Genomic DNA, 26,866 nt, shown 5'->3' on the forward strand with positions numbered 1-26,866 from the left:
TGAATCTTAAATTATTATTATTTCTTCCTGTCACTTACACCCGAGGCGGGGGCAGGGGTGGATGAAGGGAATGGGAGAGGGAAATGCTTCCCCCACTAAGGCACTGAGTGGGAAAGCCGCAAGTAGAGAGAGTGGAGGCTACATTGCCTCCACTCTCTGGGACTAAGCCCCAGGTTTCTCCAGCCCTGGGCTCCCCTATCACCTGAAATGCTAAGATGAGGCCCAGGGCACCTGACCTCCCTCCTAATATATTACATCATCACTTTTTAAATAGATACAGGGACTGGTCCCGCCACCCCTCCCTGTTTGACCCCTCCCCACTGTTGGGGGTACCTGGGCAGCTGTGCAAATGGGCATGGAGGTGCATGGGGAGAGGAGAGCACCGGGCCCCTGAACCTGCCCCTTTTAAGGAGGGGGAAGGGCCACCAGGCCAAAAGGGGGGAAATAGTGCAAGGCATAGCCCAGGCCGCAATGGGGGTCCAGCACCCAGCCAGGAAGGGGTAGGGGTGAAGATTCTTCTCCACCCCAGGAGAACTGGTAGTTTAAAATGTGAAATTGGATTTCAACAAGACCATCAGAAGAGGCTATGTACAGAATGGGGGTGGACTCAGTCCTAAGGGTGACGGGCAAGATCTGAGGGAAAGGTTCCTTTCCCCTAGGTCCGCCCTGCAGCTCATTTTTCCCAGGGGCAAGTGAGTTGTCTAGCCACCGTGTTGGCAAGGGGGCACCCGTTCAGAGGCCAGGACGGCTGGGTGTGACTCCAGCTCACTAAAAGTAGTCGCTGGGGGGCGCTCGCCCTTACAGGGCACGGCCACCAGATGGCGCTGGCTCGCCCGCTCCCCACAAGGCTACCTCAACCCCTCACCCCATCCCACACCCAGCGCCCGCCAGCCCGGGGGCGGCGTGAGTCAGGGGCAACATGCAGCAGAGGCGGCTCCGGCTTGCACCTGGGCGGGGAGGTGGGAAGGAGAAGAGGGTAAGACGCCCGGCCCGCCCTGCCCTCTGGCCCCAGGGAGGGAGCGCCAGGAACAAGACATTCCCTGCCCCGGGACGCGGGAGGGGAGAGGTGGAGAGCTCCCTTAGCTGGGCGGAGCCCTCCTGCTACCCCCAGGGACGGGCGAGCCAATCAAGCCACCCCGCCCCCTTCTCCAGGACCCCATGACTCAGCGTTGGAACTGGGTGGAGGGGAGACTGGGATGGCTCCGTCCTTACAGGCCCAGCCCCCCTAACCCGGTCTTTCAAGCTTCCACCTTGTTTCCCCACTTAGCCTTCCTTTACCACCCCCCTTTGCATAATTTACTGCCAGGAAAAGGGAACAGAAACCAGGAAGGAGGGGTCTCGGAAGGGAGGGGCAGTCCGCCACCCCCTCACACACAGCCAAAACCCAGGGGGCATGGGAGTGGGGCAAGGTTTTGGTCCCAAGCCCCAGCCTCTTAGAAACCCGCATAGCCGAAGTGGGACCCCACAAATCAGAGATAGATTATTGCTTCAATTCCCCAGTAGCAGCTGGGGACAGGGACCCCACCTTTACTGTGTGTGTATACATATATGCGCAGTGTGTGTGTGTGGCACATACACACATATATACACACACACAGATATATATATATCTCATGTATAACTCCTTGGGTGATCACCCCAATCTAGAGAGCTTGTGCCCCAAAACCTCAGCTTGGAATTGGAATGAAGGCTCTGGGGTGGGGGGGAGGGGTTGATTCTGATGCCGACAAAGCTCAGGATCCCTGACCCCGGCCCCTCTTGTCCTATGTGCCCCCCATTGCTTGGCATGGCATCCCAGGCCTTGTGCTGTTCCAGCCTGGCCATTCATCCCTCTTTTAAGAGGACTCCATGGCACCTTCAGCCTGTGGTGTGGTAGGTGTCCCCTCCTCCTCCTCCTCCTCAGGGGGCCCTTGCGTAGTGACTGGGGGTCCTGTGGGGGCCGACTGCTCCCAGAATCGGGCCAGAGAGAGGCGGAAGGTGTCCAGGTGGCCATTGGAGAGGTCAAGGCCGGCAGGGGATGGGGTGGTGGTGGAGGGTGGTGGGTAGTGCGGCGGCGCGTCATCCTTGCGGCGCCTCCGGGTGCGCACCTCCAGGCAGTTCTGGCCCTTGAGATGGCGCTGCAGGTGGTCCTCCTTGGCGAAAGCCTTGTGGCACAGGTGGCACTCGTAAGGCCGGTCCCCCGTGTGCAGGTGCATGTGGTTCTTGAGGTCGTAACTATGCAGGAAGCGGGCTGGGCAGTGTGGGCAGGAATAGGGGCGCTCTCCTGTGTGCTTCCGCATGTGGATCTTCAGCTTGTCATTCCTAGTACAGGGCGGGGGGGGGGGGTCAACATTCAGGACTCAGGAGAGGCTCCCCAGCCCAGCCTGGCCACTCCCAGGCCTCGTCCCACTCTCATTCCTTACTGCGATTTCCCCATTACTGCCCCAGGATACCCTTCTTGATTGGCCTTTAGATGTAATGGACCCTGTTACCATCCGCTCCCCCGTCTCCAGTGCACCCTTCTTGGGCACTGGACCATCTTGGGCACCAGACCATTCACAATCACCCCCCTTGGTTGCCTCTTTTGGCCTCCCAGTTCATTCCAAGAACCCACAAGGGAGCTGCCCCCTGCTGGAGCCATCTGTACCCACGCAGATCTCATGCCCGGCCGCCCGCAGCCCATTCGGGACCCTGGTCCCCACTCGCTGCTCACCTGGTGAAGCGGACACCGCAGACCTCACAGGCAAAGGGCTTCTCACCCGTGTGGGTCCTCATGTGGCGTGGCAGTTTGCCTGCCCCGTGGATTATCTTGTGACAGACTGGGCACTCTTGGGGCATCTGTGAACGGCGTTTTCGCACCAGCTTGTCTTGGCCATCCAGGCCGGGTGCCAGGGCGTCCTGGTGCAGGGAACTTAGGTAGACCATCAGGTCGGGATCGATGGTGTCTTCATCTGAGCCCAGTTCCTCTGGTGACAGCGAAGGCTCGTTGTTCTGGGCCAGCCCGTATGCCGGGGGATACACCAGCTCTTCCTCTTCTTCCTCACCCTCACAGACCTCATAGTTCAGGGGCCCCTCAGGAGGCGAGGCAGCTCCCGTGGGAGGACTGTAGCCGTCCCCAAGCCCACCGATCCCGCTGTTGCCCACTCTCCCAGCCACCCCTTCTTCTTCGTAGGTCAAGGGATGGGTGAGTACCGTAGGTGCCTCGGGGACCAGATGGTTCGCTCGGGCCCCCTTGGTTTGAAGGAAAGCTTTCCGGGGCTTGCGGCTGCGGCGGGCGACGGGTCGGGGTGGTGGTGGAGGTGGTAGGAGGAGGGGCACCTGTGGAGGGCTGTCTTCACCATTGGGCACTCCTGAGGTCGAGGCTGTGGTGGTGGCAGTGGCAAAAGCCTCCAGGTACTGTCGGGCTCGCTCACAGTCATCCTCATCTGGGCTGGGGGCTTCTAGCCCACTGCCTTGTAGAATCTCCATGCAGGCAGCAATGACACAGGGGATTTCCAATAGTCGGGCAGCTTGGAGCACCGCCGGCATGTTGGCGCTGCTGGTGGTCAGTGTGGCTGTGTAGGCAAATTCGAGCAGGGCACCCAGGGCCTCTGGCCCTACAAAGTCCAGCTCACACACGCCGGCCCCTGCTCCTCCAGCAGCTGTCCCGCCACCCCCTGTCCCCATAACAGCGCTCCCCCCACCCTCCGTGAAGAGCTTCTTGAAGTAGTGGCTGCAGGCCGCTAGCACAGCCCTGTGGGTGCGGTACTCGAGACCCTGCGTCCTGATGGTGAGGTCGCAGAGATGGCCCAGCTGGCGCTGCTCATTGAGGCAGCTCAGGAGCTCACTGCTGTGGTCTGGGAATGGAATTCCAATCAGGTCATCCTCAGGGCTCCCCATCTTCTCCTGCAGGGTCAAGTAGAGGGTGAGGTTAAGAGCAGGTATCCCTGTAAGGGGGCGGGGTGGGGAGCCCCTTCTGGTGTTGGCTCTCTTACTTAAGGAGGGCCACATGCGGGACACTCCTCTAAGGGCTTTGTTTGTTACTCCCCATACCCTTCCAAATGTGACCGCCTTCCATGCCAACCACAGAGGAACCACGGTCCCGACAGATGGAGCAGCTTGCTTTCCAGGTGAAGTGCCCAGTGTGCGGGGTCATGCTGTCGGACCCGGACCCGGACCCACCTTCACCTTCCCAGTTCTTAGACTGCTCGACCCTGCTTCTGGAGTGTCTGCCTTTCTGTTAGTTTCTGGGCATACTTGCACTTGACCTTCCCCATTCCCCATCCCTTAGAAGAAGGAGTGGACCAGGAGCTAAGAGGCTGGAGTCCTGGTTTCGGCTTCAGGAAAAACTGACTGAAGGACCCTGGCGACACTGGCTTGCTAGGGATACCTGAAAACTGAGTAATGGTCTGTGATGGAGCTGCCCCAGAGCTCTAGTAGAGGCCAAGGAGAGACTTCAGACTGATATGGGACTGAAGTTGGCAGGTCAGGCATGTCTGGGTTCTGTCACAAGTGTAGTATACCCTACAAACAAAAGGAGCTGTCCTTGTCAGGTGGAGGCGGCGGTGGCGGTGGGGGCGGCGCATGCCTTTAATTCCAGCATACCTTCAATCCCAGGAGGTAGAGGTAGGCCAGCCTGGTCTACAGAGTTCTAGGACAGCCAGAGCTTCACAGAGAAACCCAGTCTCAAAAACACAAACAAAAAAGAGCCATCCTCTTCCTCCTCACGTCCCCCACAAGCCACCCTAAGTTCATCTTTCCTTCAAGATCCCCGCTCCCCACATCCTCCCTCCCTCATGGGCCAAGGAGCAGCTACCCAATTGCTGGGGTGTCACTGGCGCAGGCACTTCCTGCCCCCCACAGATAAGCATCACCCCCACTGCTGAAAGGCCAAGTCCCACCCCTGCCCTCCCCCTAAACTATGCCACCTCTTTCTCCCCATTCCAGAGGACCCTGCCTCTCCAGAGGCAACCTTCAAGTTTCTCCCCCGCAGGGCCCAGCCTACCATCCCCCCCCCTCGCAGGGCCCAGCCTACCATCCACAGGGGTGGGGAGGGCAAGGACTGAAGAGCAGCCTCGTTGAATGACCTTGAACAAGTCACTGTGGTGAGGGGTAGACGAAGCCAGGCGTGGCCCAGTGCCTGACACACAGTAAGAGCTCAGTCAGTGGTCTGGCTTATACTCTCCTGTTACACAAGAAGGAGTTGGGGACATTGGGTGAGGTGGCAGACACCTTAAAATCCCAGCATTGGGAGGCAGAGGCAGGTGGATCTCTGTGAGTTTGAGGTCAGCCTGGTCTAAATAGTTAAGTTCCAGGACAGCCAGGGCTATGCAGAGAGACCTTGTCTCAAACAAAAAACAAAACAAAACAAAACCAAACAACAACAAAAAACCAACCAAACAAACAGAAAACGGGCTGGGAAGGAAAAGCTGGGAATGCTTGGCTTATCAGCCCTGACATTTTGTTGGTCTAGAACAGCTTTCTCAACCTGTGGTCTCAATCCCTCAGGATATGAACGACCCTTTCACAGGGGTCACCTAAGACCATGGGAAAACACAGACGTTTGCATGAGTCCTTAACAGCAGCAAAATTACAGTTGCGAGGCAGTGACGAACATCATTCTATGGCTGAGGTCCGCGACACCACGAGGAACTTTTAAAGGGTCGTGCAGGGTTAGGAAGGCCGCCGCTCTAGAGCTGATAGAGACTGGAACAGTGCTCGGCTGGGACCGAGCTGGGCTCAACCAGGCTTGAGTCTGAATTCTTAGCTTCATGATCTTAAGCAAGTGATTTTATCTCTGAGCCTCTTTCCTCATCTGTAATACTGGATAATTCCAGTTGACTGCAGGGGTTGTGGCGAGGGGTAAGTGAGGCCAGGTGTGGTATGATGCCTAACACACAGTAGGGCTCGGTCAGTAGTCTGGCCTCAGGGCAGATTCCAGTGCACACATGGCCTCTGCTGAGAAAACTACTGGGAGACAGGTCTGTCTCTCCCCTCCCAGAATGTACCCTGAGGGAGCCAGGTTACTAGGGAGCTACCTGACCTTGAACAAGTCACTTCCTTTCTGAGGAGGCCTAGTTCTCGTCTGTAATAGTAAAGGCGAGTCCTGCCGATCCTTAGGGAAGTCCCACTGACACTTCGTCCATGCCCTCTCCTATTCCAACAGCTGATCGATCACCTCTAGCCATCTATGGGAAGGAGTTCTGGGGGGGTGGGTCAGAGGCTACACATTTCCACTTTAGGACACAACAATTGGCCTGTCACAGTGGAGCGCCCGCCTGGAAGCCCTGAGTGAACGCTAACCACTTGTCTATTTGGAGGCCACACCTGGGAACCCTGAGCTAGCTCACCTGTTCCCACCTTCAGTCCCCAAACCACTCCGCCTCCTGCGGGACCAGGCAGTCTGGGAGTTCTCTCCTCTCCCAAGTACTTGACATACGGTTCTCGAAGGCAAATGGCCCCGGGACTTAAGAGCAAACACAAATCAGGTGGGCAGCAGAGGCCCAACTTAAAACAGCAGTGGGCACCCTCCTGGGCCCAAGTGCATCACGTTCCTCCTAAGGGGCACGGGTGGAGCTATCCTTGCTGCCCATTGGCTGGGAGCTGGGCACCTGGAGACACGTGCTCACCCCATCCTTCACCCTCCTTCCCTACCCACCCCACCCATTCCCGTTGGTAAACCTGCCTCCTTTCTCCCACCCCAGGGCTGATCTCTGTGGCAACTTGGTATGGCAGGTTGTACCGATTGGCTGATCTCGCTGTCAGGTCACAGGCTCAGAGTTGGTTCGCCACCAGCGCACACAGGGCTTGGGCAAGGGTGGGTGTTTAAACTCCTTAGGCCCAAATCCAATGCCTATGGCCACAAGGCATCGAGGAAGACTAGAGAGGCAGGTAGCACACAGGGAGGAGAGGGTGTTCTGGGAAATCCCCTAGCCCTGGCACCCATACCAACTGAGGTGCCACCTGGAACTATGATGGTGCCAACCAGGCCAAGGGGGCACTCCTAGCTCTATCATAGGGGAGGAGTTGGTGGGGTGGAGGCCTCCCCTTCTTTCTGCCAGGGTGGGGCACTGGTGCCAGTGTGCCCACCCCACCTTGGGCACCCTTCCCACATCTGTATCCCAGAGGGCCCAGTCCCCTTGACGCCCCATGTAGGCAGCCCATCCCCACCCAGCCCGGCATGCCCCCTCTTGCTAAGACCTTGTGGGCATGGGTGTGTGGTGGTTGGGGGGCAGCTGTGCCAGGGAAGTAGGCAAGGTCTGTTTGGTCTGTTTGCCTGGTAGGGGAAAGAACTGGGGGCCCCGCCCCATCACTCCCCTCTTTCTTGCCACCCCCCCCCCCCGGGCTCCCCTCATTGTTAGGCCTGCTAGACCGGCCAAGCCAGTGGGCAGCTTTCTTGAAACCCGGCCCTGTGTCAAGCCTGTGCCATCTTTGGTCGGGGAAAACTTGAGAGTGGCAATGGTAAGGGGTGACAGAGTCGGGAGTCCCTATCGCCTACCCATCAGTACCCAGAGGCACCTGCCGGGAGTGTGTCTACCAAACAACCAAAAGCAGGGGTACACGGCGGGCGTGACTCAGGCAGACAGAGGCAACTAGAATCTTCCAGGGTGCTGACCTTCCAGACTTGGGCTGAGGGGCTCCAGGGCCAACCCTGCTGGTCTGAGCCAGCTGAAGGGCAGCCATAGGAGGCCCTGAGTGGGGCAGCTGAGCAAAGCTGGCCCCCCTTCTCCCCACCTTGGGGATTAGGGGGACTGAGGCTTAGTGTGGGGGGCAGCCGGCAGAACCAGGATTAGTGGCGTAGAAAATAGATGTGGGCTGATACACAGGCGCACAGAGCATCACCCACCCACCCCTGCCCCCCATTCCAAGGCCCCTTCTCCCAGCTCTGCCAGGGAGCCAGAGAAGAGCCTGGCTTGGCTTTTTCTGGAGTAGCAGCTCGGGAGGCCAAGAGGGTGAGGACCTCTTCCTGCTAGGGATGACTGCCACCCAAGGCTCTGGCCGGTGCTCCTGGTGCCTGGGCTTGTCACCCCTCCCCCTTCTTTCTCCTTTCTGCCCCCAACCCCAACCCCAGCTCCAAGCCTCAGGTTCTCTTCCTGTTTTTTTTGGAGGCCAGTTTGCACGAAGTTAGGGCTTTGGCCTGTGGCTGGACCAGAGGGGTCGGGAAAATTGGACAGGCAGTCCAAAGTCCTCAGGGACCCAGGAATCCTTATTCCACCGTTCCTTCCATCCTTTCTGGGGCCAAAGGGCCACTGACACCTTAACTACCCAGTTTCAGGCAGGTGAGGTGGCTGAGCCACATGTCACTGGGGGATTAGAACAACTTCCACAGAGAGGGCCGAAAGACAGGTCCTGGCCCAGGGATGCCAAGGACACTCATGGAGCCCTCCTCTCCAGCCCCTCTAAACTCGTGTATGCCTTCCCCATCCCCCATGTGACGCTTCCCCCTCCTAACCTCACCACCCCCAGCACTCACACTTCCTGGGGGCCGAGGCGGGGAAGAGAGACCGCAAGCCACGAAGGGGGAAGGAGGCAAGGGGAGCTGGCTGCTTCCCGGTGCTGTGGGGGTTAAGCTCCCACCAGGTCCCGATCCCAGTGCAGGGGCTCCCGATGGAGGGGACCCAACAGGTCTCCTTTTCCGTCTGTAACATCAGCTCTAGCACACAGCCCTTCAGCCCATCAAGAATGGACCGAGACAAAGATGGCGGAGGAAGGAATGGGGCAAGGCTTCCCCAGCCTCACATCTCCACCTCTGGGAACCCCAGCCCATCAGCAGCCCCTTACCCTTAGCCTGTCTTGCTTGGACTTGGTTTACTCTCTCAGTCCTCTTCTTACTGTCTGTGGTCCTCATCTTCCAGCACAAGATTGACCCTTGGTTCCCTTCCTTAGCTCCTATGGGCTCTCTCATCTCTCCACCATGCCTGTCCCTAGGACCGCTCCTGGGAACCATCCTCCGAGATCTTCCTTCCCTCTTGCCATCACTTCTCTCACTGAAGCCTCTCCTGAGCCCAACATTTACCACGCTCCCATTATCCCTCCAGGCCGGTGTCGGGTAGCCACGGCAGAGGAACCAAATCAAGACCAGGGCTTGTTCTACAAACCATTATAGAAGACATGGTTTAGTCTGGGGTACCCATACCTGCCTTCTGGAGGAAGCGGACGACCAAAATCTGGGAGCCACTTGGAAAAAAGAGGTGGGAGAGGTAGGGTGTGCAGTGAGAGCGGATGTGGGGTAAGGGGGACAGCGAGTGCCTCTCTGCCCGTCAGAGTTTCCAGCCCCGAAGCTACTGGACTTCCCCCCGAGACTGCCCACCCTGAACCAGGTAACTAGTCACTTGGACAGACCCTGGTCATCAGGGTTCCCAGCAGAGTCTGGCTGGGCAGTGCCAGCTCTTCTTAGGGCTAAGGAGAATGCCCAAAGTGCCAGGGTCTACCTTGTACCCCCTCCCCCCAGCCATATCTTTGGCTGGGTAACCAAGCTGGCTGGTAACCCCACACCCGCTTAGCCGCAGGCAGAAACCTGAGCCCCCCAAGCCCCAGAAGACACCCCAGCCGGGTCCCCGGAGCCCAGCTCCCTGCCAGCCTGTCCAACCTCCTGGCCTGGCCCAGCAAGCACAGCTTCCGTAGGACCCTTCTTCTGCCTTTCTTGCTTCTCTTGGATCCCTTAGACTCTGAAGCCTCCCCACACTCCAGCGCCTCAGCTCCTCTGTTCCCTAAAGCCTCCAGTGAAATCTGGGCACCTTCTTCCTAGCCTGTTTTTCAGTCCTCCTCTGACCCTTGGCCAATTCTAGGCCTCCAAGCCTCCCCTGGGGCCTGACCTCCTGAGCCAGAGCAGGGCCTACTCACCTGAACGCTGAGGGGCCTTGCCGGCAACTCCTCCTGGCCCCTGGGGGCAGCACGTTGGGAGGGGTGGGGGAGGGATAACTGGGGGGGGGCAGGGTGTCTGTTCCCCACTCCAGCTCCCTCCTTCAAAGGGGCCGCCCACGACCTGGCCCAGTCCCTCCCCCTACAGCCTTAACCCTCTGGGTGCTGCCCCCTCCCCCCAGCTTGGAGGGAGGGGTTACAGAAGGGCTGGCAGCGTGGGAGAGGACCCAGAGTCTCTGCCTGCAGTGGCCAAAGCCCCAGCTGTCCCCACCCCCGCCTGTCCTTACTCAGTCCTAAAAGGGGAAAAAGGTGAGGGGTAGGAAAGGTAGGAGAGGCCAGTCCAGGAGGACAGAGGTGAGGAGGAGAGGTTGCTGGAGGTGGGACCAGGAGAAGGAAGAAGGGAGGGGACAGGCAACAGCAGAGGCCAAATTGGGAGGAAGGGAACTCTGGACAGTCAGTGCCAGGGGTGACAGGTGCCCAGGTCCCAGCCCCTCGGGGTATGTGGGATTGAGGGAACGGAAGGAGACCCTCCAGACCCTAGTAAGCCCTTGCCCCTTGCTGGGAGCTGTCCGGATTCTCTTCACCTTGTACCAGGCTGGGGCCCTCAGGGGCTGGGCAAGGCGGCACCCGCCCTCCTCACAGCCTCACCCCAAACCCACTCACATACCACAGTTCCTCGCCAGGGCGCCAGCCCTGCCAACCAGGCCAGGGGGCAGCCCTCATGCCAGACCCCAGTGACCAGGGGGACAGAGCCGGCTGAGGAGGGGTAGACACATTGGGGGAGCCCATAGGCACCGAAAGAGGAAGGAGCCGGGAGGGGGCATCTGCTGGGAAGCTCCTAGCCCCACCCCTTGCGCAAGCTACTGCTACCCCGGCTGGTTGGGTGGGACCCGCCTGGGCCTGAGGGGCAACTCAGCAAGGCTCTGAGAGGAGATGAGTGGCCACGAAATGTCATGAAACTCCTGGGATTTCTTACTCTTGGAGTGAAAGGTACCCCAGTGTCCTCCAGACAGTAGGCCATCCCAGGTCCTGCTAGGCTCAGAGGGAATCACAGAAATGTCCCCTAAGATACCCCTCCCTGCTACCCCCAACAGCTGCTGGCTCAGTGCCGCTGGCCTGCTGCTCCTCACCGGCTCCCGGCCTGGCTGGCAGCTACCCACCAGGATGCTGGCAGTCCTGCCCGCCTCTCCCTCCTACCCCCTGCTCGCAGTGCCCTATGCCAACTGTGGGCCTGGGGTGGGGGAGGGTCACTTCTATGCCTTGGTGCCAGGCAGGCGGGCCCAGGCCCCTGAGGTCCTATAGATAAGACCCAAGACCCTGTCCTTAAGCCACCTCCTTAAGAGGAAGCATATTGCTCAGGGCTGATACAGAGCATGGATAGACCTATGAGCAGTTACTAAAGGATCCACGCCCCAAGGTGGGGACCAGTGTCTCTCCTGTCGCCAGGCGCCAATCTCCCAGCATTCCCCCTGCAAATGCTTGGGCACCAAAGTCCCTGCAATTCCTAAGAGCCCAAGTCTAATGCCTATAGCTTGTGAGGGAGCAGGGTGGGGCTGCTCCCTGCCCTTTGATCCCCATAAAGGGAGGGAACTAGCCTGGAGGGCAGGGGGCAGGGAAGGAGTTCATGGGGCCCCTCATTTCCCCTGCCAGGGGCATCAGGGCAGGGTGTGGGCATCTCTTGGGTGGGGCTCATCCTAAGGTAAGGATGGGTAATATGTCTTAGCATGAGAGATGGATGTCAATACATGGTATCGTATGGGAATGTAATGGCAAGAACAAAGCAAGGGGGAATACAGAGGATCTCTACGTTGCAACCTGTCCCAATACTGACTTTCACCCTTACCCAGAAACACTTTTAGACTCAACCGAATTGAGAGCTCGGGGAGGACTACAACTCCCAGTGTGCACCACAACTGCTTTGCATGTACCTTGGGAGTTGTAGTTCCCTTAAGAGGCCCTGGGTTCTCTTCCCAAGAACTTAGCTGGTAGGTTAGGGAAAGAATGGTCATGGGCGTCTCGTAAGTGCAGCACTATTTAAGAAGAGTAAGATAAGCTAGGAGGTCCATGGTGGGGAGGGAAGACCCCCTTACTCCGGGCAAAGGGGGAAGAAAGGAGGAAGGAAGGAGGAGAGGATGTCTGTTGAAAGGGGCATATGGGTGGAGAGGAGCTGGGGGGGTGGTGGAAACAGGAAGGAAACTGAAGCCAGAGACACGAAGTCAAAAGCAAGGTCTTGGGGGAGCCCCACTCTGAGGCGTGGCAGGGACTGGGAAGACATGTCTCCTGCCATTCTGGTGACCTGGGAAAGCATTTAGAGATATTAGTGATGTTCAGCGGTATCAAATTAACGTATGCTTGTGGGTGGCGCCACTGGCTCCCCCTGCCTGCTGTCAGCCCTCTCCTGCCACGGGCACCCCCGAACTCTGGATGTGGTCTAGGTATTCGTTGGTTAGGAACCCCCTGAAGGTTCTAGGAAAGCAAAAAGGCAGGGGAAGAGTTGGGATAAGGAAAGGTCTGATGGTGAGCAGTGCAGGCAGCTGTGGCGTTAGGTCCAGGTGTGAGGTCCGGGTAAGGGGCAGGACAGAGGCCACAGCAGCCAGAAGCCTCAGGAAAGAGAGAGCTGAAGGGTCCCTGTGCCACCTGCCTCCCACCTATCTCAGGCTGTGGACCAAAAGAGGGAAAGCCTCCTCTGGCCTCACTGAGGCATTTGCTACAGGTAGATTTCCTCCTGGACTAGTGGCCTGTGAACATAAAAGATGGCCTCTCAGGGACCAGAGGGCAACTGGGCGTCTTCCCCGGTTGAGATGGAGATCAGGGATGGGCAAGGGAACTGTGTGGAGGATAACTTTTTTTCTGGGTTTCCCAAAGTTCCGTGACAAATGCTGACAGACCACAAGATTACTGCCAGGACCTGAACTTGGCTAAGGGGCGGTGGTAGTGGGGTCTTCCTTGACCCTCCAGTCCTTGACGGTGGATCAGAGTCATCCTATGCCCCTTCCTCCCCGTCCCCCGGCCTGCACTGGCACCTGGCCGCTTCTGTGTTGGCAGGACTGGAGGGGGGGGGGGGCAGCGAGGCAACTTCAAACTGTCCGGGCAAAACGTCAAGTTTACTCACGAGTTTACTCAGCAGGAGGGGGAGAGGCCAGAGCAGGCACACCCCATGCCAGGGTCCTATCCATCTGCCTGTCTCCACCTTCCTCCCTCACCCTCCTTTTCAGCCCTAGGCCAAAACAGGCACAAGCCCCAAGGCCTGGTGGCAGGCCTGTCTTAACTCAGGAAGGTCAGAGAGCCAAGCAGGCTGGAGGCAGGAAGCCCCGAAGCAGGCCCAGAGGCTCCTCCTATGTGAGGGCACTGCCCTGCCTGGAGCCCACTTATTCCCATCTTAGGTCCTTGGCCTTGGGCCAAAAGAACTGGGTCTCTCAGCCATCTAAAAGAGGGCCTTGCCTCCTCCACCTGAGCAGTCTCCTGGGCTCGTAACTTCTGACCCCAAATGTCCACTCCTGGGCTGGGCTTCAGGTACTAACACGATGCCATTCACGATCCCATTCATCTTAGCCTTGGCTTGGAATGGGGGGCCAGCCCTCTATCTGACCCACTTCCCTTTCCTCCCCACCTGTTTTCACTCTCTGCTTCTCTCCCCAAGCCTTCACTGTCCCCACCCCAGAGGTGCTCCACCCCCCCCTTGGCTGCTGGGTCCCCTCCCCCACTCTTCCCCAGGGTGCCAAGTGCAAGCACACAAAGGGCCCGATGGTGCATTGTTAGCCCAGCCCCCGCTGCCCGCCGCACCCTCCTGGGGCAGGCACCAGGCCAAGGAGGAGCTGGGGGCGGTGGGTGCCAGGGGGCACCATGGGGAAGGGGAAGAGGGCAGCACCTGTCTCTCAGGCACAGGGGGCACATCACCTGGGCTGAGTAGAGCTGAGAGGGCCCCATTAGAGCAGGCCTGTCTCCTTGACACCTGAGCCTAGTGGGCACTGCCTTCTCTCTCTTCCCCAGAGCCCCTTTCTGGTGGTATTAACCCCTTCCTGACCCCCCAGGCTGGGGGTGGTGGTCCCCAAGGGAGGGGACAGTGTCTGGGGGTGTCGGCAGGCAGGAGCCTGCCTACAGCAACCATGTAACAGAGGCACTCTGGGGGAGCTGGGGTCCCGGGGGCCAGGGCCGGGAGGCAGAGGCAGAGATTTCTCCTTATTTCATCAGCTGCTCCAGGGGGAGCCCCCTGTCCCTCTCCCCAGTCACCACGAAGGAGGAACACTAACTACCATCCAAACCCAGTCACAAATATGCCCTTCTCCAGCCCAGCACAATACTTCTTATGCCCAGTATCTCCTCCCAATCTAATGTCCACTCCATGCCAGCTCTATAAACAGTGCCAGGAGGGTACAGGGGTGACCAAACCAGTTGGTGTGTGTGGGGGGTAGCAAAACGCAACCCCATAACCTCCAGGCCTTAGCGCTCCCCCAAAACACACACACACTCCCTTGGGGAACACAGAGTTCCTATCTTGGCTTAACTCCTCACTTCCCAATCTGGCTCCCCCAACCCTTGATAAACGGTGCCCTCCTCTAGGAATAAGTTGGGGGAAGGAGAAAGAGCTGCTGCGCTGACTCATTCCCCTTCTCAGCAGCAGCTAGGGGTCTCCAAGGCATTCGGGCGGGGGTCAATTCAAGAACGCCCTCCACCTGGCCCGGAAGCCAGGACAGCTTGCCGGTCTCCCCCTCTCCCCAGCACCCACTTCCGGTGTCCCAAACTAGGTCAGCAGTGCTCGTTTCCTGTGGGTCAGCTAGCACCGGCGCCTCTGCCCCTCCCCTGCTCCGGACCCAGGCTCCCCGCCTTACCCCCCGCCCCCCAGGGCGCCCCGAGGTCTCACCACGTCTCAGCCGCCCTTTGATACATGGGGGTTGTGCGGGGCGGGGGGCAGGGGACCCGCCCTCTCTCCAAACACTAGCAGGGCCGGGGCGCCTGGGCAGGCACGTGTCCGGGCACAACCCGCTGCCCACGCTGCCCCCCCCACTCCCACCCCCCCTCGCTCTGGCCAGGACACGTCGCTCTCTGACTTGGGTGGGGTGGGAGGAGGGGAGAGAAAGCTGGGAATGGAAAGCAGCGCCCCCCACCCCTTGGAGCGGCCACCCTCTGCCAGCGGCGCGCACTAGGTTTCTACCACACCGCCGCGACCCCCGCTCCGGTTAGGGCAGGTGCGCCGGCGCCGGCGGCAAGACTGGTGGTGGTGGTGGTAGGTAGAGTTCTTATCACCCACCCTCGCAGCGGAGTTGTGAGGGCAAAAGCTGACTTTGAAAGGGTGGCGGTGGGGCTGCAGCTCGAGAGAAGGGAATGTGATTGCGGAGCGGGAGGGGCCGCGGGGTCGTTCTGCTGAGCCGCACTACCGCTGGAGAGACGACGCGGCTCGGGAAGCGCAAGAAACCGAATAGTCCAGCCGGTAACTTTCCCCCAAGCCGCGGTTCCTCCCGCCGCCCCCCAGCCCCCATGCCACTGGCCTGGGTCCAGCCCACCGCGCCAGGGGGGCGCGGAGCAGGGGGGACGGGGGGGGGGGGGGACACGCGTTGTCCTAGTTAGAGTCCGTCAGCGTTTCCATTCCCTCCATTCGGTCGGGCTTGGGGTCTGCCCCCTAAAGTCACAGAGGCAACTGGGGGGGAAGTTCAGCTCAGCTCACCCCGTCTCCATCCCGTAGCTCAGTCTGATATTAGAAGTGCAAAGAAAGTTTCTGGAGACCCTCCGCCCGGAGTTGGGGGGAGGCTGTAGTTCTCTACCTTTCCTCCAAGTTAAAACCAATTCTGAAGACCCAGGGAAGCTACAGGGAACGCGACTGGTTGAAATCTGGTTTGCGTGTGTGTGTGTGTGTGTGTGTGTGTGTGTGTGTGTGTGTGTGTACAGGGGTCTCACAGGACGCACGAAGGACACTGCAGTAGGCTGGAGTCTAGTGGACCCCGAGCCAAGGGACAAGAAAGTGGGGTTCACTTACCTCTCAGCCGTCGGGTCCGCTCTCTGGAGCTGCAGAGGCACAGGGTGTGGGAAGAAGCGCGTCCCCCGCCAGGCCCGGGGGCTTGGGGCCCTGCTCCGGTCCTGGTCAGAAGGCCGCGGTCAGTGGCTCGCCGCTCGTTGCTGGGGGGCTCCTCCTCCGCCACCCTTTGCCTCCTCCTGCTGCCCGCCCCCCCTTGGCCGCGGAGAGCCGTACATTCACCTGGCTCCCACCCGCCCCCCCCAGGGCCCGCCTCACCTGTCCTGCTGTCTCACCTGTCCTCCCGCTTGCTTTCCCCCCATCCCTCCCCTCCCTCCCCCCGCCCCTGCCACCCCCAAACTCCCCCCCCCACCCTTAGCAACACCCTCTGTCACTTCCTGGTTTTTCATCCGCCCCCCCCAGGCACCCCCTCCCTCCGCCCAATAAGGACATAAACTTCCACCTCTTCCAACAGCTAGTTCCAGCAGGGAGCATATGGGTCCCTCCCTCCTTTCGCCCCCTTCCTCCGAGCTCTTACTTCGCTCCTAGAGCCTTTCCCACCCTTTCCCTTTCCCTTCTTTCCTTCTCTCTCCCTTCACCTGCCGCGATCCCTCTCCCTCTCTGCTGTCTACCACTAATCTCCTCCAGTCCACCTTAACTGGAGCTCCGCCTCTGACCCCCGTCCAGCCCTCTGCTGCTGTCCAGCTCCACCCCCTGCACGCCACCGCCCTGCCCGCCCATTGGCCTGAACACCCGCCTATCCCATTTGGGACGCGCCTAGGGTTCATCCAGGGAGTGGGTGGAGCTTGGGGCTGGCCTGAAACCAGAAGGGGAGGGAGGCCGGAGACAGTGTCCGCAGTGGCCAGGGAATGGAGCAGCCCCCTCAGGGACTTCCTCTCCTTCCAGAGGGGCTTCTGTGGGGCCAGCACCTGGGGAGGGAAGGGGAGGAGAGGTTACGGATAGGCTCCGTGGGATGAAGACCTAGGATCGAAAAGGAGTGGGGTCCCGCTAGGGGCTTTAATCAGGTCAGAGCCCCAGGAGGGCAGGGGAGAAGGCCACCAGACACTCCGCTGCGGGCCCTGGGCCCATCCCCCCGCCGAGGGAGCGGGGGAGTCGAGGCTGCCGGCACTCTGTGTCCCTCCCCACGCGTGACGGCGCCCCGCGGGGAGGGAACAGTGCCCGGGGCAAGGAGCCTCTGCGCTCTCGCCAGTGCGCGTTGCTGCCTTGGCATTTTCAGCGGGGAGGGACCGAGTCTGGGAAGGGGAAGGGGGAGGTGCGCGCCCTCTCGGGCTCCGGCTCTTTGCCTTCCTCCTCCGGCCTGTTCCTTTAGTGGGGAAACTGAGACCCCACCGGGGAAGGAAGGGACGTCTTGACGCAGTCTCACTCAGACACCCAGGTGGCGATAGAGGCCTGGCTGGCTGAGGATGTCTGCTTGTGGGTATTTGGGAAGGACCCGCGTTCGTCTTTCAGTGCCCAGCCGACCGAGACAGGTAGCTTCGGAGGGACGCTTCCCACGGGGCCGGCGGTGCTACGTACCCCCAAAGGGCCCCTCCTACTGGTTTCAAACGGAATCAAACCCCGCTCTCTCGGACCAGGTTCGGCTTCGCAGCGGCGGGCCAGGCCGAGCCGGGTCGGACTTGTCCTCCCTTCCCAGCCCCCTGCGCAGGGGGCCTCCCGCCCTTTCCAGCAGGTGGCTCCGCAGGACACCAGCTCAACCTGTTGGACCACAATGGGCGGCGCCAGGGGGCCCTGGCCCTCACCCGGGCTGACCCGGGATCCCCGAGCAGGGGGAGGGGCGGAGTCGGTCCTTCCCTCCCTCTTTCTCCTTCTCCCTTTGACGTGACTCAGCCTCGAGGCCGCTGCTCTGCCCCTCAGCCAGGGGCGGAAAGTGTGAGGCGCCCCGGAGGGCTGAGGCCAAACCAAACAGCCCCCCATCCCAGACATTATCTCACTGGAGAATTAGGGGGGCAATAGGGACCAGTGGATAGCAGTCGGCATGGGAAGCTCGGGCTCAAGTAATCCGTTCCGGGTTTTCCTATCGTTTCTGTCCTGTCGTTCCCCCCCCCCCTGCCCCCCAGCCAGCCCAGGGTCAAGTCTGATCTTTGCTCCAGGTTTTCTTAGCAGCCCCGCCGGACTGTTTCCAGTCGGGAGGATTCCGAGCAAGATGTGTCTGGGCTGGGTTTTTTCCCCTCCTCGCTGTCAGGGTCTCGCTGAGCAGGGAATGGGCCATGCCAGGGGCAAGGCGGCAGTGGAGATGCCCAAGTGAAATGCAGAGCAAACTGTTTTCAGGAGAAGGGTACAAGACCAGGGAAAGGATTTGGGGGAGGGTAGGACAGTGGTCCAGGACTCCAGAAGGACGAGAGTCTTGTCACTTAGCTCCTGAGGACCCAGACGCGGACAGCTCTGCTGTCCCCTGCCCCTGGAGTTGCATCTGACTGGACACAACCCGGATCTTTTGCGGCTGGATCGCCATCCTCCAGCAGTCCTGGAAATCTACTGTTAGTTCCTCGGTGACTCTTTTCCATGCTTTTCTTGTAGCGCAGATAGTTCCCTTTCATGTTAGGGGGCACCGACTGGAAATTCCTGCCTACTCCCTAACTTTGGCCCCTAACTGCCAAACCAGAGACAGAGATGGCCGAGGAGCGCTGGTGGGACCCCGCCCCCTTATGGGGAGCCCGGCGCCCCCCATGCCAATCTGCTGTGCACCTGAAATGGTACTGGGAACTGGAAGGCAAGTGTGGGGTCCGCAGGGGGTTCCGGGTGAGCGCCCCGCCCCTCCCCCGTCCTCACTCTCGGACTTAAATCTTCAGGCAACTTTCTAGATTCTAGACTTTTAATGTAGGAGGGAAAGTAGGTGAGTAAACACCCCGAGAGGAAGGTGTTTGTCCTGAGAAGGATAATAGCCCAAGCAAGAAGGACTTTATACCCAAGGCTGGGGACAGCGACTCTGAGTGGCGGCCCGGTTACGAGACTGGCTGGTCCAAGTACACTGAGGAGTGGCTGCTGAGAGGGTACAAGGCTTGTAGAGTCCTGGAGGAAGAGTGCAGTGGGCGGCTGGAGGCGAGGCTCTCCTTGGCAGGGTCCTAAAGTGAGTCTGGGGGCCCGTTTCTGGTTGGGGGGTGCTGAGCTGGAAGCGGCTCCTCCACTTGCCCCAGGCGCCCACCTAGTCTCTGCTCCCCCGCCCCTTTCCCGCGGCTGCCTCCGCTTCCCTCGAAAAACCCGCCGCCCAGGAAACCGCTGGGGGCGCTCAGACCGCAGCCCCCCCTGCCGCCGCCCCCCAGAACCCCCACCGCGACCGCCCAACCCACCTGAAGAGGCGGTGGCTGCCGGGGGTACTCCCTCCTGCCGACTCCCCCCACACCTGCGGGTAGCACTATTTATAACTGCGTGCCTATTCTGGGCCTCTCGGCTGGAGCCCGCGGCAGCGCTGTGCTAATCGCCCCTGGGATCTCTGCGCCCCTCAGGGCCGGGGGAGGTAAATTTAGCTTCAGGAAGCTCCGGGGAACGTTTCCCAAAACCCCACGTCCCAGAGCAGGCAAAAACAGAACCCCTCTGCGCGCGGCCTGCTTCCTACTCGCCACCAGGGGGCGCTAGGCTCCTAAATCCCAGCCAGCTAAGGGGTGTAGGGTAACGGTCCCGAAAGCCAGGCGGGGTGGATAAGGAGCTGAGGATGGCTACAGATGGTAATGGATAAACTTCAGCAGGACGGACAAAGACTGTGGAGTCTGAGAGCCACCTAGAAAAGGGGCCAGAAGGTTTCTGAATACGAATGGAGAAATAACTCATATGTAAACGAAATGCAAATGAGAGGGAGGGTGTTTGCCAGCCTCCTCTCTCCAGGTGTCTCTTGGTCTGCTGTGAAAAACGTGGGACCGGCCCCCTCAGCCCTCAAACTCATTTTATTGTGATCCCTTTCTTACCTCTGTGTGTCCCGCCCCCACCTCTGTGTCTCCCACTCTACCCGAGGTTGCAAATGGGATGTGATCTATAGAAGAGCTTTTCTCTTTGCCGTGATACTTGAAGGTCATTTCTAGCTTGTTGGTCTGTTCCATTTCAACCCCAACTGTTTCCTTACCAACCTTATGGCTGCTAGAGGGCCCCAAGGTGCCCAGGGGTAAGCAGTAACTCCCCTTTCTGTCTTGGTATCTTACTTCTCTGCCCACCCTATCCCTGGCATGAGCTCCTGAAGCAATAGTTTGAGTGTTGAAGACCTGAGCAGCTCTTTTTGAGAGCGCATTGGAAGAAGTTGTTACATTTCCTTTTCCCTTCTAGAAGAATGGGGACGTTGTTGGTCAGGAAGACTATTCTAGTCTGGATGGGTTAAACAAAAGGTATTTGGACGGGACCTTAAGTTGATCCAAGGTGCAAAGGACACAGTGAGCCTAGAGCTTTGATGGGAAACCGAGGGGTGGGGGTGGGGGGGTGCAGCTTAAGAGAGATGCCTCCACACTTGCATGGCTTTGCCTCCTAGGGCAACTTAACCATTTCTATCAGAAGAGGAAGGCAGATTAACGAGGAACTCTGGTTTTGACTGTCTTTTCTTCTTTTTTATTGTTTAGACGAGAGTATTGCTCTATTACCCATGCTGTTCTCCAGCTGCTAGGTTCAAACAGTGGGCTCCAGAGTCAGCCTCCAAAATGGCTCGGGGAAAATAGCATGTGCTACCAGCCTGGCCAGCCCTAAAGCTGAGATCTGAAAATGTGGGTTCACTGAATGTTTGTTCTATGAAAGGGCATTGTCCTTCTGACCTGGGGATGAATCACTTCACCTCTTTGGGCCTGTTTATTCAAATCAATGTGATATCATTAACTGTATCGTTCTCTTGCGTGCTTTTGCCCTGTGTGTGTGTGTGTTACTCAGTTCTGAGATAGGATTTCATCACACTCAAGCCTGCCTACTTTTTTGGTGTACCTTTGCTCCTGAGCACACAGACACACAAGTGTGGAGGTCAGAGGACAGCCAGCAGGAGTAGATTCTCTCCTTCCACCATGTGAGTCCTGGGGACTGAATTCATCAGGCTTGACAGCAAGCACCTTGATCCACTGAGCCATTTTCTCATCCCTAAAGCATACTTTTTTTATAGTATACTTAAAAAAAAAACAAAACAAAAAAAAACAAAAAAACTTGAACCAGGCACTTGGGAAGCAAAGACAGGCAGACTTCTATGAGGCTAGCCTCGTCTACATAGTTCTAGGCTGGACAAAACTATATATTGAGTTTTAGTTTAAATTTTGTCAGCCGGGCAGTGGTGGTGCACACCTTCAATCTCAGCATTCAGGAAGCAGAGGCAGGTGGATCTCTGTGAGTTCAAAGCCAGCCTGGTCTATAGAGTAAGTTTCAGGTAGCCAGGGCTACCCAGAGAAACACTGTCTCGTAAAACCAAGAAACAAACAAAAAAATTATTTTGTTTTGTTTGAGACAGGGTTGTTCACTCTTTAGCCCAGGCTCATTTTGAATTTACTATGTAGCCCAGGTTAGCCCCAAACTGGAGGTAATCCTCTTGTTTTCACCTCCCAGGTACTGAATTGTAAACATGAGCTGCCACACCTAGCTTGAAGTAGATGTTTGTGAGAAGAGACAAAGCATCATCTACTCTAGAAAGTGTGTCCGGACTGTGACCTGTCTCCACTGAAGCCTTTCCAGCTGCTGCTCTCCGTGGGCCTGTCAGTCTTCAGTCCTGTCCTTCCACCAGCTCCCCACTCCCTCTCCCACCAGAGCACACAGCCCTGGCCTCTGCTCCTGTGTCCACCACTTCCCTAGGAGTCGGCCAAGCATCCTCTCCTCTGGCAAAAGCCTTTGTCTTCAGACCTCAGACTCCGGGGTCCACTTCTAGGCACTGCCCAGCTTAAATCCAGGAGGACTTAGAGGCCAGGGCTGAATTAGGGAGGGTAGGAGCTGGCCAGGCAGAATGCAGACTCTGGGGGAAGGAGAGCCCCCGGGTCAGCGGGAAGGCGGACTCTCGGCCTGCACCAGTTAGACCTTACTCCTTCAGCAGTGCTGGGGGGGAGGGGGGAGGGCTCAGAAGGAACCAGGCGCAGTTCTGACCTGCATGTTTCAGGTGTTTAGAGGGCTTTTGAGCAGATACGGTGGCTTATCCCTCTAATCCCAGGACTGGGGAGGCTGAGGCAGGAGGATTGCCACAAGTTTGAGGGCAGCTAGGATTACAGAGTGAGAGCCTGACTCAAAAATCAAATCAAAAGCTCAAGCTCTAACTTATCTTACATGTCTTGGCTTATATTCACCTCCAGATCATTTTCCTGTTTCTCCATCACCAAATAATGTCTGTATACTTAACTACAGTTTGATGGGGTCTCCTGCCTAGGAGAACACAGGCTCCACAGGTAGGAATTGGTTTCCTGTTTATCCAAAGCACCCACACTAGTATACAGCAAACAGTTATATTTGTTGAATGAAGATAGTCTTTACATATATCATTTCATGATTACCTCCAGAGACCTGGGGGCTTGGAGAATAGATGTAGGAAACTGTTACTATTAGAATTTTTTTTTTTTTTTTTTATTATTGCTGTTTTTGTTTGTTGAGTTAGGGTCTCACTCTGGCCCAGGCTGGCCTAGAACTTGAGGCAATCCTCTTGCCCCCCAGTCTTCCAAATGCTTGGATTATAGGCATGAGCCACTAGTCTAGCATTTTTAGAATTCTTAACTTTAAGCATATATTATCATGTTACCCAGCCAGACACACATTCTCTCTCTCTCTCTCTCTCTCTCTCTCTCTCTCTCTCTCTCTCTCTTTCACACACACACACACACACACACACACACACACACACACACACACACACCTTGCTGGGGATTACAGAGCCTTGCCCATGCTAGCCAAGTAGCATTCCATTGTATCTCAAATTCTACTTTTTTTTTTCTTTTTCTTCCGGAGCTGAGGACCGAACCCAGGGCCTTGCGCTTGCTAGGCAAGCGCTCTGCCACTGAGCTAAATCTCCAACCCCTACTTTTTCTTTAGACAGATTTCCTATGTAGCCACGGATGACTTGGGAGTATACAGCCAGCATGGTGATGTACTGGTAATATTTCTGTCCCAGCTTCCTGAGCACCCAGGCATATAGTATTTCTTTACAAATTATTTAGTTATTTATGCTGGGTGTGGTGGCACACCTTTAATCCCAGCACTTGGAAGGCAGAGGTGGTCAGATCTCTGTGAGTTCCAGGCCAGCCTGGTCTGCAAAGTGAGTTCCGGGACAGCCAGGGATCTGTTACACAGAGAAACCCCATCTTGAAAAACAAACAAACAAACAAATATATTTATTCATTTATTTATTTTTAGAGAGCGTCTCACTGTGTAGCCCTGGCTGGCCTAGAACTTGCTGTGTAGATCAGGTTGGTCTCAAAATCTGCTTGCCTCTGCCTCCCAAGTGCTGAGGTAGTGTGAGTCACCACAACCAGTGCACGAAGTATCCGTATGACGACAAAAGTCAGGCTATGGTATGGCATGTTCAGTAGGTGCAAAGCCCTGGGCTCAGTCCACAACACCAACTCAACCAACCAACCAGACAACCAACAATAAACAAAAACCAAAAGGCCCAGAGAAAAGGGAGTTGAGAAGAACAAGGCTAAGGAAGAGCTGGCTCCAGAGAGGGAGGCAGAGGAACTACGCACTAGCTCCAGGTCAGTGTTGCAGGAGAGGTGGGCGATGGCTAGGCTGAGTGCTAAGAGAGAGGGCGAGGGGCACGCGTAGGTGAGGGTGTGACAGGTCTGAACCAACTCTATACGCGTCCATCAACTCCTTGATGGAAGGAAAGCGTATGTTGGTGGCAGCTGAGGGGAAGTGAGGAGTCAACCTACTTCCTCAGACTGTGTCCTGAATGAGGTGTGCTGGGACAGGCTTGAAGGACTGGTGTGACCACTCTGTCAGCTGTGTCTGAACTGGGACTCCTTCCACAAGCTGGGGACTAGCTCAGTATGGTCCCCGTGATCCTTAGAGACAGGGAGCTTCCCAGGTCACACCTATTTGGAAAAAGGCTGAGTCTTTTGGATCCCCATCCTAGCACCCTGGGCCTCACAGAAGAAGGCTCTGCCCATTCTGCCCACCCTACACAGAGGCTGGGAGGAACCTGGCCGTTCCGTTTGCCTCTTCTACCCCCGCACCAGAGTCAGCAAACCTGGTTATCAGTCTCACTTCTCCAGAGATCCACCCTTCTTCCTTGCCCTGCACCCTGGCTCTAAAGCCCTTTCTGGGGGCGCATTAGACGTTTAGAATTTTTGGCCTCAAGGCTCATTTATTATATGTTTAGTTCTGTGATTATCAGAGATCTTAGGGGCAGTCCATTCCTGGTTCTTCAAGTACATGGTAAGATCAATCATCTGAGTTGGTGGGCCCACTGTGCCAATTTTGGAGGAGTACTAGATCCTGCTGCAATCTTGTTGGAGTCTTAGCCAGCAAGCCAAGCTCGTGCCTACCAGAAGTAGGCCAGAGACGGGAGCTGGGGATGGGTGCCCCAGGATGAGGCAGGCCAGACAGATGGACAACTCAAAGCAGGGTCCACATTTCCCTCTTCACTTGTTGGAGGCCATCCTTGGTGAAGACCAGCCGGCTCCAGGGGTCTTCGAGCTACAGAAAAGATGGGAGAGCTGGGCTGCAGGTTCCACCATAGAAGCTGCAGCCACACCTGATGTGCACCCTCCCCGTCCCACCTGAGTGATGCAGGTCTGGGCGTCAGGGGTGACAGATGTTCCCTGCCACCGCTAATCCAGCAGTTCCTTGATACACCAACAACAGAGGAGGATGTAGGCAACTTCCTTCAGAATTCGATGTAAGCCCTCCCACCCTGTGCCCATCTTAACGACAGGCACCTGGAGACCAGTTCCTCGAAGGACATTTCCAAGAGAGAAGGGCAGGGCCTGGGTTAGGGGTTGCATTGGTGGCTTCATGTGGCCAGCAGCTCGGTGGAAGGGTGTGGACGCTGCCTTTAGGGCCTTTTATCCACTGTCCCCACCCCCTCAGACCTCATGACTAGAGACAAAGGCTCTGGGGTCTAGCAAAAGATGGTTCTGGGCCTTGAACAGGCTGAGTCAGCCCTACAGACAGGGATGGTGGTGGTGAGAAGGGAGGGCTTGGCCACTCCATCTTTCATTCTCCACAGTGAGGAGAGTTCAGCTTCCCTTCCAAGCAGGCAGGCCTCTGCCCAGTTGCCCATTCCTAATGGCTGGCAGTCCTGATTGCCTTCTCCCGTTTGGTAGCTCTGGCTAAGGCTGACACTGAGAGTCATCCCTAGCAGCTCCTTTCCAGTATGTTCTACTGGACTCCTGGGCCCGAGTGAGCACTGCCAGGCAGAGCTGGCAGCCTTGGTCCACTTCTGCTTCCCTTGACCTTGAAGCAGGAAGGTACAGCCAGAGCAACAGGCACCAACACCAGTGTGTGAGGTACGATTTACTGACACGACAGACAATATTTCCCGCGCCTGCTCCCCACCCTCCGTCTTATCCCCAGCTGGTGTAAGATCACGTGCGGTTATTCCTTTCCTCCTCTTCATTCTCCAGCAGGTATGCTGGACGGTAGATGAAGCGCCCTCCTGGGCTCAGGCACTTCAGGGCCGGGTTCTGCACTGTGTTCTCCTGACTCCCCAGTGATGTGTACCTGGAGTGTTGAAACAGGAGCACGTGGATAATAGGTGGGTTCTCCTTATTCCAGCGTCCCCTCAGTCCCCTCACCCCCTCCACACACACACACACACACACACACACACACACACACACACACACACACACACCAGCCTTACCCTCGGTCATACAGGATACAGTACGGGACAAACAGTTGACGCAGAAAATCCCAGATGTTTCTGTAGCTCCAGTCCTGGGAAATGACAATCAGTCACTAGAAGTCTCCTCACACCTACCACTGCCATCCTGGGGTTGGACCCACCAAAGATACTTTTGTTCCCCTTGGCCTTGGAGAAGGCTTGTTATCCGATCTCTGCTGTACCTTGCTTGCTCTGTGTAGGCAGGCTTTAAGTAGAGAGCCGGAGAAAGTCCTTACCCCCTGCCAGTTCCCATTCCACAGCCACCTGCCGCTGTGGTAGAAGCTCCAGGATGGGGAAGGACTGGGTTTAAGTCTAGAGCTTTCTGCCATGGTGGAAGTGTCCAGCCCATATTGTCTCTTATTGCGGGCATTTGAAATGTAGCTAGTATAACTTAAGAAGTCAGTTTTTGGTCTGGAGAAATGGCTCAGGAGTTAAGCGCACTGAGGACCCAGGTTCAATTCCTAGCGCCCACATGGTGGCTCACAACCATCTGTAACTCTAGTTCCGGGGAATCTGACATTCTCTTCTAGCCAACTCAAGCATATGGTACTCAGACATACATGCAGGCCAAACACCCATACACATATTTAAGAAGTGATTTTCTCCTCTCCTCCTGGCAGGGTCTTACTATGTAGCTCATGCAGTTCTCAAGATGGCCATCCTCTTGCCTTATTTTCCCACCTGCTGGGAGTTGAGGTGTGTGCCACCAGGCATGCCTTACACATCGTAGGCTGGCCTTGCACCCACTCGACAGCTGGGAATGACCTTAACTTCTGTCCCTCATACCACTCCCAAGTCCCCTGTGGTATGTGCCTAGAGTGGTGAAACAGAAGGCAGGTGGGTGATGAGCGGGCTTTGGTAGGGAGGTACTGGACACCGAACCAGGGCTTTGTGTATCCAGGGAAGCACTCCACCAACGGAGCTCCATCCCAGTTTATGTGGTACTGGGGGTTGAACCTAGAGCTTTCTACAAGCTAGGCAAGTACTCTACCAACTGAGCCCACCCCCAGACCTAAGAACTTACTTTTAAATTTTATCTAAGTAAAAAAAAAAAAGACATTATGAATCACATGCCATAAATTTCACCTTTTGAAAGTAAATAGTTCAGGGCTTTTGTTTTCTTTAGACAGTGTTTTACCCAGGCTGGCCTAGAAGTCACTATGTAGTGCAGGCCGGGCTTGAAGTCACACAGTCATCTTTCCTCAGCCTCTCAGTGGTCTTAATTATTTGTATTTTTTTCCTTTCTATTTTTGAAACAGGGTCTTCTATGCCTAGACTGGCCTCAAACTCACAATGTAGCCAAGACTTACCTTGAACCTTAAAAAATT

The 26,866-nt window shown here is 57.1% G+C and overlaps 3 protein-coding genes and 1 long non-coding RNA gene across 5 annotated transcripts in view; 1 reads left to right on the top strand and 3 right to left on the bottom strand.

Moving 5' to 3' along the window:
* Positions 1–16,088, bottom strand: Zbtb7b (zinc finger and BTB domain containing 7B). Of its 2 annotated transcripts, XM_059265676.1 has the most exons (4): positions 16,046–16,088; positions 15,791–15,891; positions 2,693–3,864; positions 1–2,301 (listed from the first exon to the last, which is right to left on the bottom strand). In XM_059265676.1, the coding sequence occupies exons 3-4, from the start codon at positions 3,856–3,858 to the stop codon at positions 1,836–1,838; spliced, it is 1,632 nt and encodes a 543-aa protein (XP_059121659.1). In that variant the 5' UTR covers positions 3,859–3,864; positions 15,791–15,891; positions 16,046–16,088; the 3' UTR covers positions 1–1,835. The 2 variants fall into 2 exon arrangements, with proteins under 2 accessions (XP_059121659.1, XP_059121658.1); XM_059265675.1 differs by lacking the exon at positions 16,046–16,088 and having other exon boundaries at positions 15,791–15,993.
* Positions 14,911–26,866, top strand: part of LOC131913200 (uncharacterized) — a 16,858-nt gene continuing 4,902 nt past the window's right edge. Inside the window, exons 1-4 of the long non-coding RNA XR_009379834.1 lie at positions 14,911–15,247; positions 21,284–21,429; positions 22,015–22,107; positions 25,279–25,409. This is a non-coding gene — a long non-coding RNA (uncharacterized LOC131913200). The remainder of the gene's footprint in view (positions 15,248–21,283; positions 21,430–22,014; positions 22,108–25,278; positions 25,410–26,866) is intronic.
* On the bottom strand, positions 23,075–25,108 carry Lenep (lens epithelial protein). The gene has a single exon (XM_059265679.1). The coding sequence runs from the start codon at positions 24,667–24,669 to the stop codon at positions 24,484–24,486; it is 186 nt and encodes a 61-aa protein (XP_059121662.1). The 5' UTR covers positions 24,670–25,108; the 3' UTR covers positions 23,075–24,483.
* Flad1 (flavin adenine dinucleotide synthetase 1) overlaps positions 25,156–26,866 on the bottom strand; it is an 8,603-nt gene continuing 6,892 nt past the window's right edge. The window contains exons 7-8 of the mRNA XM_059265677.1: positions 25,518–25,591; positions 25,156–25,375 (exon numbers count right to left, since the gene is read on the bottom strand). Coding sequence (XP_059121660.1) covers positions 25,240–25,375; positions 25,518–25,591 — 210 coding nt within the window. The 3' untranslated portion in view covers positions 25,156–25,239. The remainder of the gene's footprint in view (positions 25,376–25,517; positions 25,592–26,866) is intronic.

The sequence above is a fragment of the Peromyscus eremicus genome, chromosome 6 (genome assembly GCF_949786415.1).
Source record: "Peromyscus eremicus chromosome 6, PerEre_H2_v1, whole genome shotgun sequence".
Classification (NCBI taxonomy): domain Eukaryota; kingdom Metazoa; phylum Chordata; class Mammalia; order Rodentia; family Cricetidae; genus Peromyscus; species Peromyscus eremicus.

Coding starts and splice junctions, on each gene's coding strand:
- Lenep (XM_059265679.1), bottom strand. CDS start 24,669: ATGAAGCCACCAATGCAACCCCTAACCCAGGCCCTGCCCTTCTCTCTT.
- Zbtb7b (XM_059265676.1), bottom strand. CDS start 3,858: ATGGGGAGCCCTGAGGATGACCTGATTGGAATTCCATTCCCAGACCAC. Junction 2,302..2,692: donor TGCGGTGTCCGCTTCACCAG/GTGAGCAGCGAG, acceptor GCCCTGTACTAG/GAATGACAAGCTGAAGATCC.